This window comes from Nicotiana sylvestris, chromosome 2 (assembly GCF_000393655.2).
Source record: "Nicotiana sylvestris chromosome 2, ASM39365v2, whole genome shotgun sequence".
Classification (NCBI taxonomy): Eukaryota; Viridiplantae; Streptophyta; class Magnoliopsida; order Solanales; family Solanaceae; genus Nicotiana; species Nicotiana sylvestris.
Window position 1 is genome coordinate 82,490,105 of NC_091058.1, and position 12,981 is coordinate 82,503,085.

The 12,981-nt window shown below is 40.4% G+C and overlaps 1 protein-coding gene across 1 annotated transcript; it reads left to right on the forward strand.

Annotated features, from left to right (window-relative positions):
- Positions 1 to 5,345: 5,345 nt before the first annotated feature.
- LOC138885150 (uncharacterized) lies at positions 5,346 to 6,388 on the forward strand. The gene is made up of 2 exons (XM_070166054.1): positions 5,346 to 5,672; positions 5,768 to 6,388. Exons 1-2 carry the CDS (start codon positions 5,346 to 5,348, stop codon positions 6,386 to 6,388), a joined length of 948 nt encoding a protein of 315 aa, XP_070022155.1.
- The last annotated feature ends 6,593 nt before the right edge of the window (positions 6,389 to 12,981 follow it).

Here is a 12,981-nt window from a genome sequence, read left to right on the forward strand (position 1 = left end):
ATTACGTTTACTTGCTTTTCTTTTAAATGTAATAAGGTCAAGTGTCATTAGTAACATTATTTTATTTAGTGTCGTTTGGGTCGTCTACTTTTAACATTAATGAAATGAGGAAATAATTGGCACTAAATTTCTCCAAATCTATTTGCCGCTAGGCCTACCTCGGACACAACGAGGCTCCCAAATTATGACACAAATTTACATTCCCGCAATATGTGTTTAAATACTACAAACATTTCAGAACCCTTACTGACTTGTTTACCTTTTGTTTTTCTTTATTCTTTATTCTCATTCCCTAAGGTTGGTTCGCACATACTGGCATCATCAGCATATCACACCAGATCTAAAAGCCCTCCACCTCCTCCTCCTCCAAGCAATACAAAGAGCAGAAGGAAATCTAAAATGTATTATTTAAGTGGTATTCGAAAGGAAAATGCGAAGAATGCGGAAACATCATACGGTCGGAGTACTCTTGCACCAAATGATTTGGTTTTACGGTTGGAACAAAAGATACTGGAGTTACAGGGAGAACTCGAGCAGGTCCGCAACTTAGAAAACTTATCCATCACCCTGAACGTCCCCGATATCAACCAACAAAACAGCAAAAACCCAGCACCTCCCCAAAATACACCAAACCAGCATCCATAAAACCCTCCCGCACCGCATCAATATGCAACTCCACCTCAAAATCTCAATCCTTTACTGATACCAACTCCACCATAACACCATCATCAAACAATCCAATACCCCCGAACTGCTACCTATCACACTCCTGAGAACACACCACAAGCCATTCCCAATCCTCAAAACTCAACCAATGACCACCACTACACCCAAGTCTCAGGCATTCACCAAAACAACCCTATATATGTGGAATCGTATCTCACTCTACTCAACCAATCTCTTATACACCAGAATCCGCTGAGAAGGACCTGCTCATCAAGAACATGGCTGAGTAACTCAAGAAATTGACAAGTCTAGTTTAGGGTGTCGAAGGAAGCAAATGGATAGAGGGTTTGAATTATGAAGACTTATGCATACAACCGGACGTAGAAGTACCAGAGGGTTACAAATCTCCCAAGTTTGAGATGTTTGACAGAATAGGTGATCCCAAGGTTCATTTGAGAACTTACTGCGACAAGCTCGTGGGGGTCAGAAAAGATGAAAGGATCCGAATGAAGCTCTTCATGAGAAGTCTTACTAGAGATGCCCTGTCCTGGTACATAGGTCAGAACCCTAAGAAGTGGGCCAATTGGGTGAGTATGGCATTGGAATTTATGGACCGATTTAGGTTCAACATGGAGAATGCACCGAATGTCTTATACATCCAGAATTTAAAGAAGAATCCAACTGAGACCTTCCGTGAGTATTCTACCTAGTGGAAGTCAGAAGCAGCCAAGGTTAGACCAGCACTAGAAGAAGAACAAATGAACAAGTTCTTTGTCAGGGCACAGGACCCATAGTATTATGAAAGGTTAATGGCCATTGAGAATCACAAATTCTTCGATATCATCAAACTCGAAGAAAGGATTGAAGAAGGTATCAAAAGCGGAATGGTGACAAATTTTGGGGCATTACAGGCCACGAACAAAGCATTGCAATCTGGCAGCATATCAAAGAAGAGAGATGTGGGGGCAGTAATGGTGGCTCAAGGCCCAAAATATCCACTCACATACCAAATGCCTCCACTCACATACCAAACACCTCCACCCACATATCAACCCTCATCTCCCAAATATTCCCAACCAGCCACTGCCTATCACACATATAACTCTCAACTATCTCATTTTTAGTCACCTCCAACTCGCCAAAACTACCCAAGATCCCGACCTAACTTTGATCGCAAACCACCCAGGCAATACACCGGTATTGTTGAACCCATCGACTAGCTGTATAAAAGGTTGAAGGCCGCTGGTTACGTCTCTCCTATTCTCGTTGTGGTAGTGGAGAACCCATCTCAATGGGTCAACCCAAATAAAACCTGTGTATATCACTCCAGTATGAAGGGGAACACCATCGACATGTGATAAACATTGAAAGACAAAATTCAGACACTGATTGACAATAAGGTCATACAGGCAAAAGAAGTTATACCCAATGTCCGCAAAAATCCTCTCCCGGATCATAGGGCGGTGGAATACATGTGATAGAGATAGATGAGGAATGGGATCCTATGGGGTCAATCGGGCTTATTCGAGAAGGCGATGACTTTAAACCAGCTGTCACACTCACTCCTATTGTAGTACAGACGCAGTCGTCAGTTGATGTTGAGGTAGCCGTATCGATTCCACTTGAGGTAGAGGTAGCTCCACCTACAGCCACACCTATTCATTTTGAATTAGAAGGGGCCACACCTTTCACAGTGACAATATCAACCACATCTCCTTTCAATTTAAAAGCAATACCTTGGGATTACGATGATGAAGCTAGGCGAAAAGGAAAGGCAAAAATGGAAAATTTTGGTGCTGCACAAGGAATGACAGGACCGGAAGGGTGTATACACCTAAACACTTGGGAGGATCAAGTAAGGAGGCCACTACCAAGCAGCCTGTCATTGAAATATGGTCGGGTGATCTTTGGAGGAAAGTATAGCCAAGGTAATACTTCGTCATTGATCATTTGAACAAAAACCCCGCTCAGATATCCATCCTATCACTGTTGCAAAATTCAGAGGCGCATAAGAATGCTTTGATGAAGGTGTTAAACGGAGCTTACATACCCAACAATATCACATGCGGAGAGATGGCCAACATGGTAGGGCAGGTGATGGTAAGTCATAAGATAACATTCCACGAGGATTAACTACCGCCTGAAGGGTTGAATCATAACCGAGCATTGCATATCTCGGTACAATTTGAAAACAAATTTATTGCCAGAGTCTTGATCGATGGAAGTTCAAGCCTCAACATTTGTCCGTTAGATACTCTGAAAAGATTGGGCAAAGGTTTCCATGAAATACGGGCAGGAAGAATGAATGTGAAGGCCTTTGATGGGTCTCAAAAGTCCACGATTGGGGAGATTAATCTTTGTCTGCAGATGGGGCCAACTTGGTTCGACGTTGAAATCCAAGTGCTTGGCATATCAACTTCATACAATTTTCTATTGGGCCGACCTTGGATACATGTCATTGGGTATATGGCTTCCACACAACACCGGGCTGTAAAGTTCAAATGGAACCATCAGGAGGTGATCATTCACAGAGACGGGAGTAACCCTATTTACACCAGTCAAACCATCCCGGTTATCGGGAATAGAAGAAGGCTAGGAGGGGAAACTTATCATCACATCGAACATGTCTATGCCGTTGAGAAAGACAAATGGTGGAGTAACAAAATAGAAAGCATACTAGCACGGTTTGGGTATGAACCCGGCAAAGGGCTTGGGAAGAATCTCCAGGGCATTACCAAACCAATACAGCTGAAACGTCATTGTACTACCTTCGGGCTCGGATACCAGTATACATGGCAGGAGTATGATGATCGGTTGCCTCCATGGCATGGACCTTATTACCCTCTCGAGCAACCAGCGCCACATCTAGGTCAGACTTTTCACCAGGCTGATACAATATGGGGAACTACAGAAGAAGAAGCTCTAGCTGGTTTGAGGAATTTGTTCTTAGAGGACGAGGACATGGATTGCAATGCCATAATTGAGGAGGATGAGGAGGGAGAAGGCCTCACCATTCAAACTATGAAGAAGGGAGATGTTCTCAGAACTGAACTGCCATACCATCTTGGGCCCGCCGAGTGCCTGGGTAGCTTGGCAATTAGCATAATTTTATTTCTATAGCCATTGTAAGCATCTAAGATATTTTCAGTAATTTTGTTTTAAAGACTCACTTGTTTCAAAATAATTGCTCGATTCATCGAGCCGTACTTGTTTTGGATGTTTTCAGTTTTAATCAATGCATTGCTATTTATTATTCATTATTATCTTCCACACTTTTCTTTCTACAGCGTTATTATTACTTTTCCTGATGAACCGGTGACTGTGACATGTAATGAGACAACGTAATATAAGGATAGTGAATCGGAGGAAGAAGATGAAATACCTGAGGAGGTTGTCAGAGAGGTTGAGAAATTTGAGAATAAGCCTAAGTCCAACCTAGACGAAACAGAAGCAATAAATTTGGGAGACACCAAAACTATCAAGGAGACTTGCATAAGCATGCATTTGACACCGGTCTGAGCACATCCATAGTGGCTCACAAGTTGCCCACCAATCCAATGTATCCGCTAGTGAAGCAAAAACTCAGAAAATTCAAATCAGATATGAGCCTGAAAATCAAGGAGGAAGTAACTAAGCAGATCAAAGCCAAAGTTCTCAGGGTGATTGAGTACCCAACCTGGTTAGCCAACATTGTACCAGTTCCGAAGAAAGATGGGAAAGTCAAAGTATGTGTTGACTATCGAGACTTAAACAGAGCAAGTCCCAAGGACGACTTCCCACTGCCAAATATACACATCCTGATCGACAATTGAACCAACCATGAGCTCCAATCCTTTGTAGATTATTTTGCGGGTTATCACCAGATTTGGATGGATGAAGAAGACGTAGAGAAAACAGCTTTTATTACACAATGTGGGGGTGTACTACTACAAGATGATGTCATTTGGTCTAAAGAATGATGGGGCTACTTACATGAGAGTCATGACAACCATCTTTCATGCTATGATACACAAAGAAATAGAGTTGTATGTTGACGACGTCATTATCAAATCCAAGAGGGCCGCTGATCACATAGCAGACTTAAGAAAGTTCTTTGATAGGTTAAGGAGGTACAACTTAAACTTGAACCCCGCAAAATGTGCATTCGGGGTTCCTGCAGGAAATTTGTTGGGATTCATTGTCAGTTGTCGGGGAATCGAGTTGGACCCGTCCAAAGTTAAGTCTATTCAAGAGTTACCGCCACTAAGAAGCAAGAAGGAAGTGATGAGCTTCCTAGGACGTCTCAAATATATCAGTCGCTTCATAGCGCAGTCCACAGTCATATGTGGACCCATCTTCAAGATGATGAGGAAAGATGCTGAAACAAGTTGGACCGAAGATTGTCAGAGGGCTTTCGACAAAATAAAGGAGTACTTGTCCACACCACCAGTCCTAGTCCCTCCAGAACCTGGGAGGCCTTTGCTACTCTATCTATCTATATTAGATGGAGCTTTCGGATATGTTTGGGACAATATGATGAGACAGGGAGAAAGGACCAAGCCATATACTACTTGAGTAAGAAATTCACACCTTACAAAGCACGATATTCTCTATTGGAACGCACTTGCTATGCTTTGACTTGGATGTCTCAGAAATTGAGGCATTACTTCTATGCCTACTCTACATATCTTATATCCAGGATGGACTCTCTAAAGTATATTTTTCAGAAGCCCATGCCAACAGGAAAATTAGCCAAATGGAAAATACTGTTAAGTGAGATCGATATAGTCTATATAACTCAGAAGGCGGTCCAAGGACAAGCATTGGCAGACCATCTTGCTGAAAATCCTGTGGGAGGAGAATATGAACCCTTGAAAATGTATTTTCCTGAGGAAGAAGTGGCGTTCGTAGGAGAAGACATTACTGAAGCTTACGACGGTTGGAGGATGTTCTTTGATGGAGCTGCAAATTTCAAAGGAGTGGGCATTGGATCGATTTTGGTATCAGAAATAGGTCAACACTACCCTGTATCCGCGAAGCTTAGGTTTCCATGCACTACAACATGGCAGAATATGAGGCTTGCATCATGGGGATCAATCTGACCATCGATATGAATATACAGGAGTTACTGGTAATCGGTAATTCAGATCTGCTTGTGCACCCGGTACAAGGAGAATGGGCCACCAAGAATTCCAACATATTGCCATATCTGCACCATGTACAGGAATTGAGAAAGAGGTTCACGAAGATAGAGTTTCATCATGTTCCTAGAATTCAGAACGAGTTTGTCGATGCATTGGCCACTTTGTCATCCATGATACAATATCCAGACAAGAATTTCATTGATCCCATGCCAGTGAGAATTCATAATCAACCAGCTTACTGTGCTCATGTTGAGGAGGAGACAGATGGAAGACCTTGGTTCCAAGACATCAGAGAGTACTTTGCAAAGGGAGAATACCTGGAGCATATGAACCATATGCAGAAATGCACACTTCGGAGGTTGTCCAATCACTTCTTCCACATTAGAGGAAACTTGTACAAAAGAACTCCTGATTTGGGATTGCAAAGGTATGTCGATGCAAAAGAGGCTTCTAAGCTACTTGAGGAGATAAATGTTGGGACCTGTTGCCCACATATGAATGGTTTTGTCTTGGCCAAGAAGATACTTAGGGTCGGTTATTTTTTGATAACCATGGAGACAGATTACGTCCAGTATGTCCAAAAAATGCTACCAACGTGAAGTACATGTCGATATGATAAAAGTGACGCCAAATGAGCTCAATGCAACAAGCTCACCTTGGCCATTCACCACCTGGGGAATAGATTTCATCGGTCCGATTGACCCCACTGCTTCAAACGGGCACAGGTTTATTCTAGTGGTCATTGACTACTTCACAAAATAGGTAGAGTCCGCATCCTACAAGGAAGTAACTAAGAAAGTCGTGGCATATTTTGTCTGCGACCGAATTGTTTGTCGGTTTGGAGTTCTAGAATCAATCATCACTGACAATGCCTCCAATCCCAATAGTGATCTAATTAAGACCATATGTGAGACTTTCAAAATCAAGCACAAGGACTCCAAGGCATACAGACCTCATATGAATGGAGTTGTAGAAGCCGCCAACAAGAACATCAAGAAGATATTAAGGAAGATGGTAGAAAACCACAAATAATGGCATGAGAAGTTACCCTTTGCCCTGTTGGGATACCGAACTACAGTCCGCACATCAACTGGGGAAACTTCTTACTTACTGGTTTACGATACCAAAGTTGTCATCCCAGTCGAGGTAGAGATTCCTTCTTTAAGGATCATACAGGAAGCCGAACTTAGCAATGCAGAATGGATAAGGAGATGCTATGAGCAATTGGCCCTTATAGATAGAAAACGAATGGATACAGTATGTCACTGTCAGCTTTATTAGAATAGAATGTCAAGAGCTTTCAACAAAAGGGTCAAACCAATATATTTTGCACCAAGTCAGCTGGTACTGAAGAAGATCTTCCCACATCAAGATGAAGCCAAAGAGAAATTCTCTCCCAACTGGCAAGGTCCCTACATGGTTCACAAGGTGCTAACAGGAGGAGCACTCATACTTGCAGAAATGGACGAAGAAGTCTGGCCAAAACCAATCAGTTCAGACGCAGTCAAAAGATACTATGCTTAGATGTTTCGCATTCACATGATGTAATTGAACTACGCTTGACCTGATTCCCATTTAAGAGGGGATACGTAGAACCTCTGGGTTTGGTCATATCATAATAAAATTTTCATTTCCCCCAGAACCTAAAACTGGGGCAGAATTCTAAGGAGGACCCTCAAAATTCTAGAGCAAGTCCAGTCGACGCCATCGCATGCCAAAAAGCTAGAAATTGGTTAAGAAACTGGGGCAGAATTTTGAGAAGGATTCTTAAATTTCCGAAGAAGGTTCAACAAGTTTCGTCACTCGCAAACGGACGAATAATCATCTACCAAACTAGGACAGAATTTTGAGGAGGACCCTCAAAATTTAACATAAGAAAGCTGCAATGTCTCTGAAATATGTTACAGTCACTAGTCCATCTAAAATTACTTGATATTTCACTATGTTTTCTAAAATAACTCTATTTTCATTAATAATTGCATATTTTCGAAAAGTCTACTTCTGTAATAGCTAGGTGTTACCCAGGGAAACTCAAAACAGGCCTCCAGAACGGGGGAGCAAAGCCAGCAGACGAAGGCACAAACCAACCTCTCCTTACAAAACTTACAATTTTTCTTTGAGTGCAGGCACATCTGCTGTAATAGTAGCATTCACAAATATATATATGCAGCGAAATCACTATCAATAAGGTCACCAGACACCGAATATATCTCCAGCTAAGAAATATTCTACTCTTATTTGCTACCTGTTCTTTGCATGGGACAAAGCCCTGTCCCTCATCTAGCATGAGACTAAGCTTTGTCTCCATCTGTATGAGACTAAGGCTTGCCTCCATTTTGCATAAGGCTAAACACTGCTTTCTCTTTGCATGAGACTATCCTTGTCTCCATCTTGCATGAGGCTAAGCCCTACCTCCATATTTGCATAAGGCTAAGTTTTGCCTTCTATCTACATGGGACTAATCCATGTCCCGCATCCTGCATGAGACTAAGATCTATCTCCAATCTTGCATGAGGCTAAGTCCTACCTCTATGTTTGCATAAGGCTAAGCACTGCCTTCTCTTTGCATGAGACTAAGCCCTGTCTCTATCTTGCATGAGGCTAAGTCATGCCTCCATATCTGCATAAGGCTAAGCACTGCCTTCTCTTTGCATGAGACTAAACTCTGTCTTCATCTCGTATGAGGCTAAGTCTTGCCTCCATATAAGGCTAAGCTCTACCTTCCATCTGCATGAGACTAAGCCATGTCCCGCATCTTGCATGAGACTAAGCTCTGTCTCCAATCTTGCATGAGGCTAAGTCATGCCTCCATATTTGCATAAGGCTAAGCACTGCATTCTCTTTGCATGAGACTAAACTCTGTCTCCATCTGCATAAGGCTGAGTCTTGCCTCCATTTTGCATAAGGCTAAGCACTGCCTTCTCTTTGCATGAGACTAAGCTCTATATCCATCTACATGAGGCTAAGCCTTGCCTCCATTTTGCATAAGTCTAAGCACTGTCTTCTCTTTGCATGAGACTAAGCCCTGTCTCTATCTCGCATAAGGCTAAGCCCTGCCTCCATATTTTCATAAGGCTAAGCTCTGCCTTCCATCTACATGGGACTAAGCCCTGTCCCGCATCTTGCATGAGACTAAGCTATGTCTCTAATTTTGCATAAGACTAAGCAATACCTTCTCATGGGACTAAGCATTGTCCCTCCTAGCATAAATGTTGCTCTATTCCGGCACTATCTACTTGCTCCTCTTTCGGGCTAAGCTTTGCCCTCAACCTAACAAGACTAAGCCTTGTCTTGTTGATTTTAGCATCATATTATTACATCTCATGGGCTGAAATATCGCCAACTTAAAGGCGTCATTATTTAAAGGCATCATCCTCATAGCCAGAACACATTATGTCAGGCCTGAGGATCTCTCAAATTTGCATATCATTATTCAAAGGTGTCATGGTTCAGAGGCACCATCCTCGTGGCCCGAGAACATCATTTCATGGCCTGCGAATCTCCTATCCCACAATTCATAGCCCAGGACATCATAGTTTAAGGACATCATCTGCACCGTCCAAAGGCAATCTTTCATGGTCCAAAGGGAATTTGCATCACGTTTAACTTTTGCAATAATCTACATACTTGCATGCATCGTATTTGGAGCTTGCAGGTGATCCTGGAGATAACCATTTTTCAAACAGGAGCAGCCTTCGCTCCGATTTTCCCTCATACCATTTTTCACTTGCCATTCATAACCGATTCTCATCAGTTACCCATCCTACCACGTGATATCCAGCTATCTACCCTATAATACATCCGATACATTCCGGATTCGCAATCATAACTCCATCATATATTACCCTTCATAAAAGAACCTTTGCGGGAATAGGCCGCCATTCTTATAACAACTCCATCGGCTTCCGCTCGCCGCTGGATCCAGAACTACACATGGCCTGATTCCTGTAAAATCAGGAATATGTATGCAGCTCAAAAACCAGGGTTCGGCCTATATTTTCCAAAACGCTTATTTGGTAAAAATTATCCATCATTTCTTTACCCGAAAACTCTTTCATCCTTCCCGGGTAAAGAAGGACAGTTGTTGATACCCAATTTTCCCCTATAATACTTTTTAAGTGCATATATAACTTCAAAACTATGCATTAACATCGATTAATATTTTTCCATAAATTCTGAATTTTTAAATTAATTTATCCTATTATTTTATTTATATAAATAATTACAAAATTATATTACAAATGACTTTATAGCATTTCATGACTTAATATAGCTATTTATAGTCATATTAAGTTCAAATTATTTCACAAATGGCCAGCTTTACACATTTGGTTACAATTGCAATAGCTTTGCAATTATAACCCATGCACACATTATTGCATTATTTTACCATAAAAAGATCCATTGTATTTTTCAAAATAGCGAATAATTATTTTAAAATACTTCTATCCATGAAAATTATTTTTTTTTCCTTAATTATTTTATAAAATAATTTTTATTCAATTACTTGGGTATTTAATAAATAGCCCCTTTATTGTCAGATCTAACCCCTTTTAAACCAGCCCAAAAACCTTTTCAAACTAGCCCAAAAACCTCTCTAAAATTAGCCCAAATCCCCTTAAGCCCAAAGCTACACCTGCCCGGCCTAATTGCCTGTTTAATCGTGGTCATTGATCATTTTGATTAACGGTCCACAAACACCCCTACCATAATTAATCCTAAACATACCCGTAACCCTTCTCATTCCTTCCCAGCCCCGTTGTCATCATCTCCCTCATCTCTCAACTCTCTCTCGACCTAACCCTAATTCTAAGTGTCGCCACCGACATAAACCTCCATCTTATGAGGCTTCCATGGCTTCTCCGGTCAGCCCTAAACCTCTACACGCTATGGCTCTTTGATTTCTTGGATCATTGAGAAGATCTCAAAGAACCTAGCTGGTTCTTGTTCGAAACTTCATTTATTAGCCTGTCTCAGGCCATTTTTTCGACTGTGAGTAAGAACTTCTCTTTATTTTGTTACGAATCTATGGGTTTTTGACCTATTCTCTCATATCTACTACTTTTCTAAAATACCCTAGTCTATTACTATCGATCCTTCTTAGATCTGTATAGATCTAGGGTAATTTAAGTGCTATTATGTGTTTTCCTTTAAACATTTCTGTGTTAATTAACTAATCCAACTTTTATCGCTCTTCCTAAACTAGGGTTCATCCCAAATTGTTTTTCAAAGGTCTTTCTGACTTCTAGGTGTTTAATCAATTACTCTTGCACCTTCTTGACTGATTTTTTGCAAGAGTATTCGAACGATAGTTGATTCTATGTAATATACTAATTTTTCCAATCTTTGCTTCGATTCTGGGTCTTTCTATGTTACCAATCGTATTAATTTACCCTGTCTTTTGGACTTAAATATTTTCTTTGTCAAATTTAGTATTTTGTGGGTTTTTTCCTAATTAATCTCTGTTAGGGTTTGAACCTGCTTTTTCCGACTAAGTTATTTGTTTCTGTGAGGTTATAATTAGTATGATTTCTATTTATGAAAGTTGAGTAATTCTTTCCGGAAATCAGTATTCTTTTGAAAGTTTTGCTGATTGCTTTACTCTGTTAAAGATTCGTATGCATAGACTTTATTTGTTTCCTTGTTTATAACTTTAATTGATCATCTCTGCCTTAATTACTTGCCCGTATAACTTTGGGATTCTTACTGATTCCTTATTTGGTATGATCTAGACTCATTGCCTTAATTAAATCCATGTTGTTACCGTTAATCAATTACCCTTAATTAAGGTGGTCTATTCTGAACCCTTATGTGATTGGATTTTGTGATTTCCTTAATTGACTAAATGCTGATTCCTTTACCTTATTTGTGCTACTCTTAAACTACTATATATAAACTCTTGTTTTTACCTCTCAAGACACGAACTAAGTTCAGAACACACACACACTCTCAAACTGTCTCTTCTTTCTCTGCTATTTGTGCAAACTATTGGTCTAGCCTGTTGAAAGCCAAGGCTAGACAGTGGCATTATACTTACTTTACATTCTACATTTTTCTTCTTAACTGGTATGTATCTAGTTCAATTATGAATCTCAAACCCTATGTATTCCATTCTTGCACTAGTTTAATTGGCTATGTATTCGATTTATCTTCCTGTTTACCGCTTATTCATCACGCCTAAATTATGTCCTTTCTTGTTCAAGTGTGTAATCAATATGCCTGAGTTTCACTCGATTGTTTGATACATGACCAGCATGTTTATTAGTTTCTGTTTATTCCATTCAGTTAGCATACTCATGTTAATAACTTGATCTTCTAATGTGCTTGATTGGTCCTAAGTGGTATGACCAATCCTGTCTTATGCACCCATGTCTTTAACATGACTTTTACTCCACTCTTTCTCTATGTTTTAACTGCCTATTATCATGACTGACTTGTTCAGGGACTCCTAGTTGTTCTGTGCATTTGTCGTCTCAAATGTTTCCCTATTTATGTGGTTTCAACTCTATATGTTCCCAATCCCCTTCACCCCTGTTTGTAAATCTACTTGTTAAGTGTCTGTGAATCGGGTATTCTATGATTAATTGGTTGTTTGTTGAATTTGCTCTCCTCAGAACTGATTTCAAAACTGTTCTTCTACTCTTAGTATTCTTCTCAAAACTGGTGTCACTCTTAGCATCTTCTTAATTCTATTTTCCATTTCTAAAAACTTTTTCACTCCTAAAGTTATCTCTACACTATTTTACTAAGCTCCTTAAAACTATGTCAAGCACTCTCACTTTACTCTTAGATTATTAAGTTCTGCCCCTCCAGTGTGTGTACTGCCTAGAAATCCATGAGATTCCTCCGAACTCTGGCACACTTTGGCTGGCCCTTCCACATTGCACATAACTAGTTCTCTATTTTAAGAAAGTCTTGGTGTGAGCATTGCCTGAGATATTTGAGGTCCTTAGGTAACTTTGACACACCAGGACACACTATTGGTTGTGAGATTCTTTGCATCTGAGACTGTTCTGAAGGCCTGGCACTCCCAAGTTTATTTTAAGCCTGATTCAGGCTTCTTATAGCATAGTTTACATTTATGTAATTCATTCATTCCTGGTATGTAATAATATTTCTTGTAAGCAGATATTGGGATAATTAGTAAAAAGGGGAGGGTTCCTATATGATTTTTGTGGGAAAACGGGGCAGA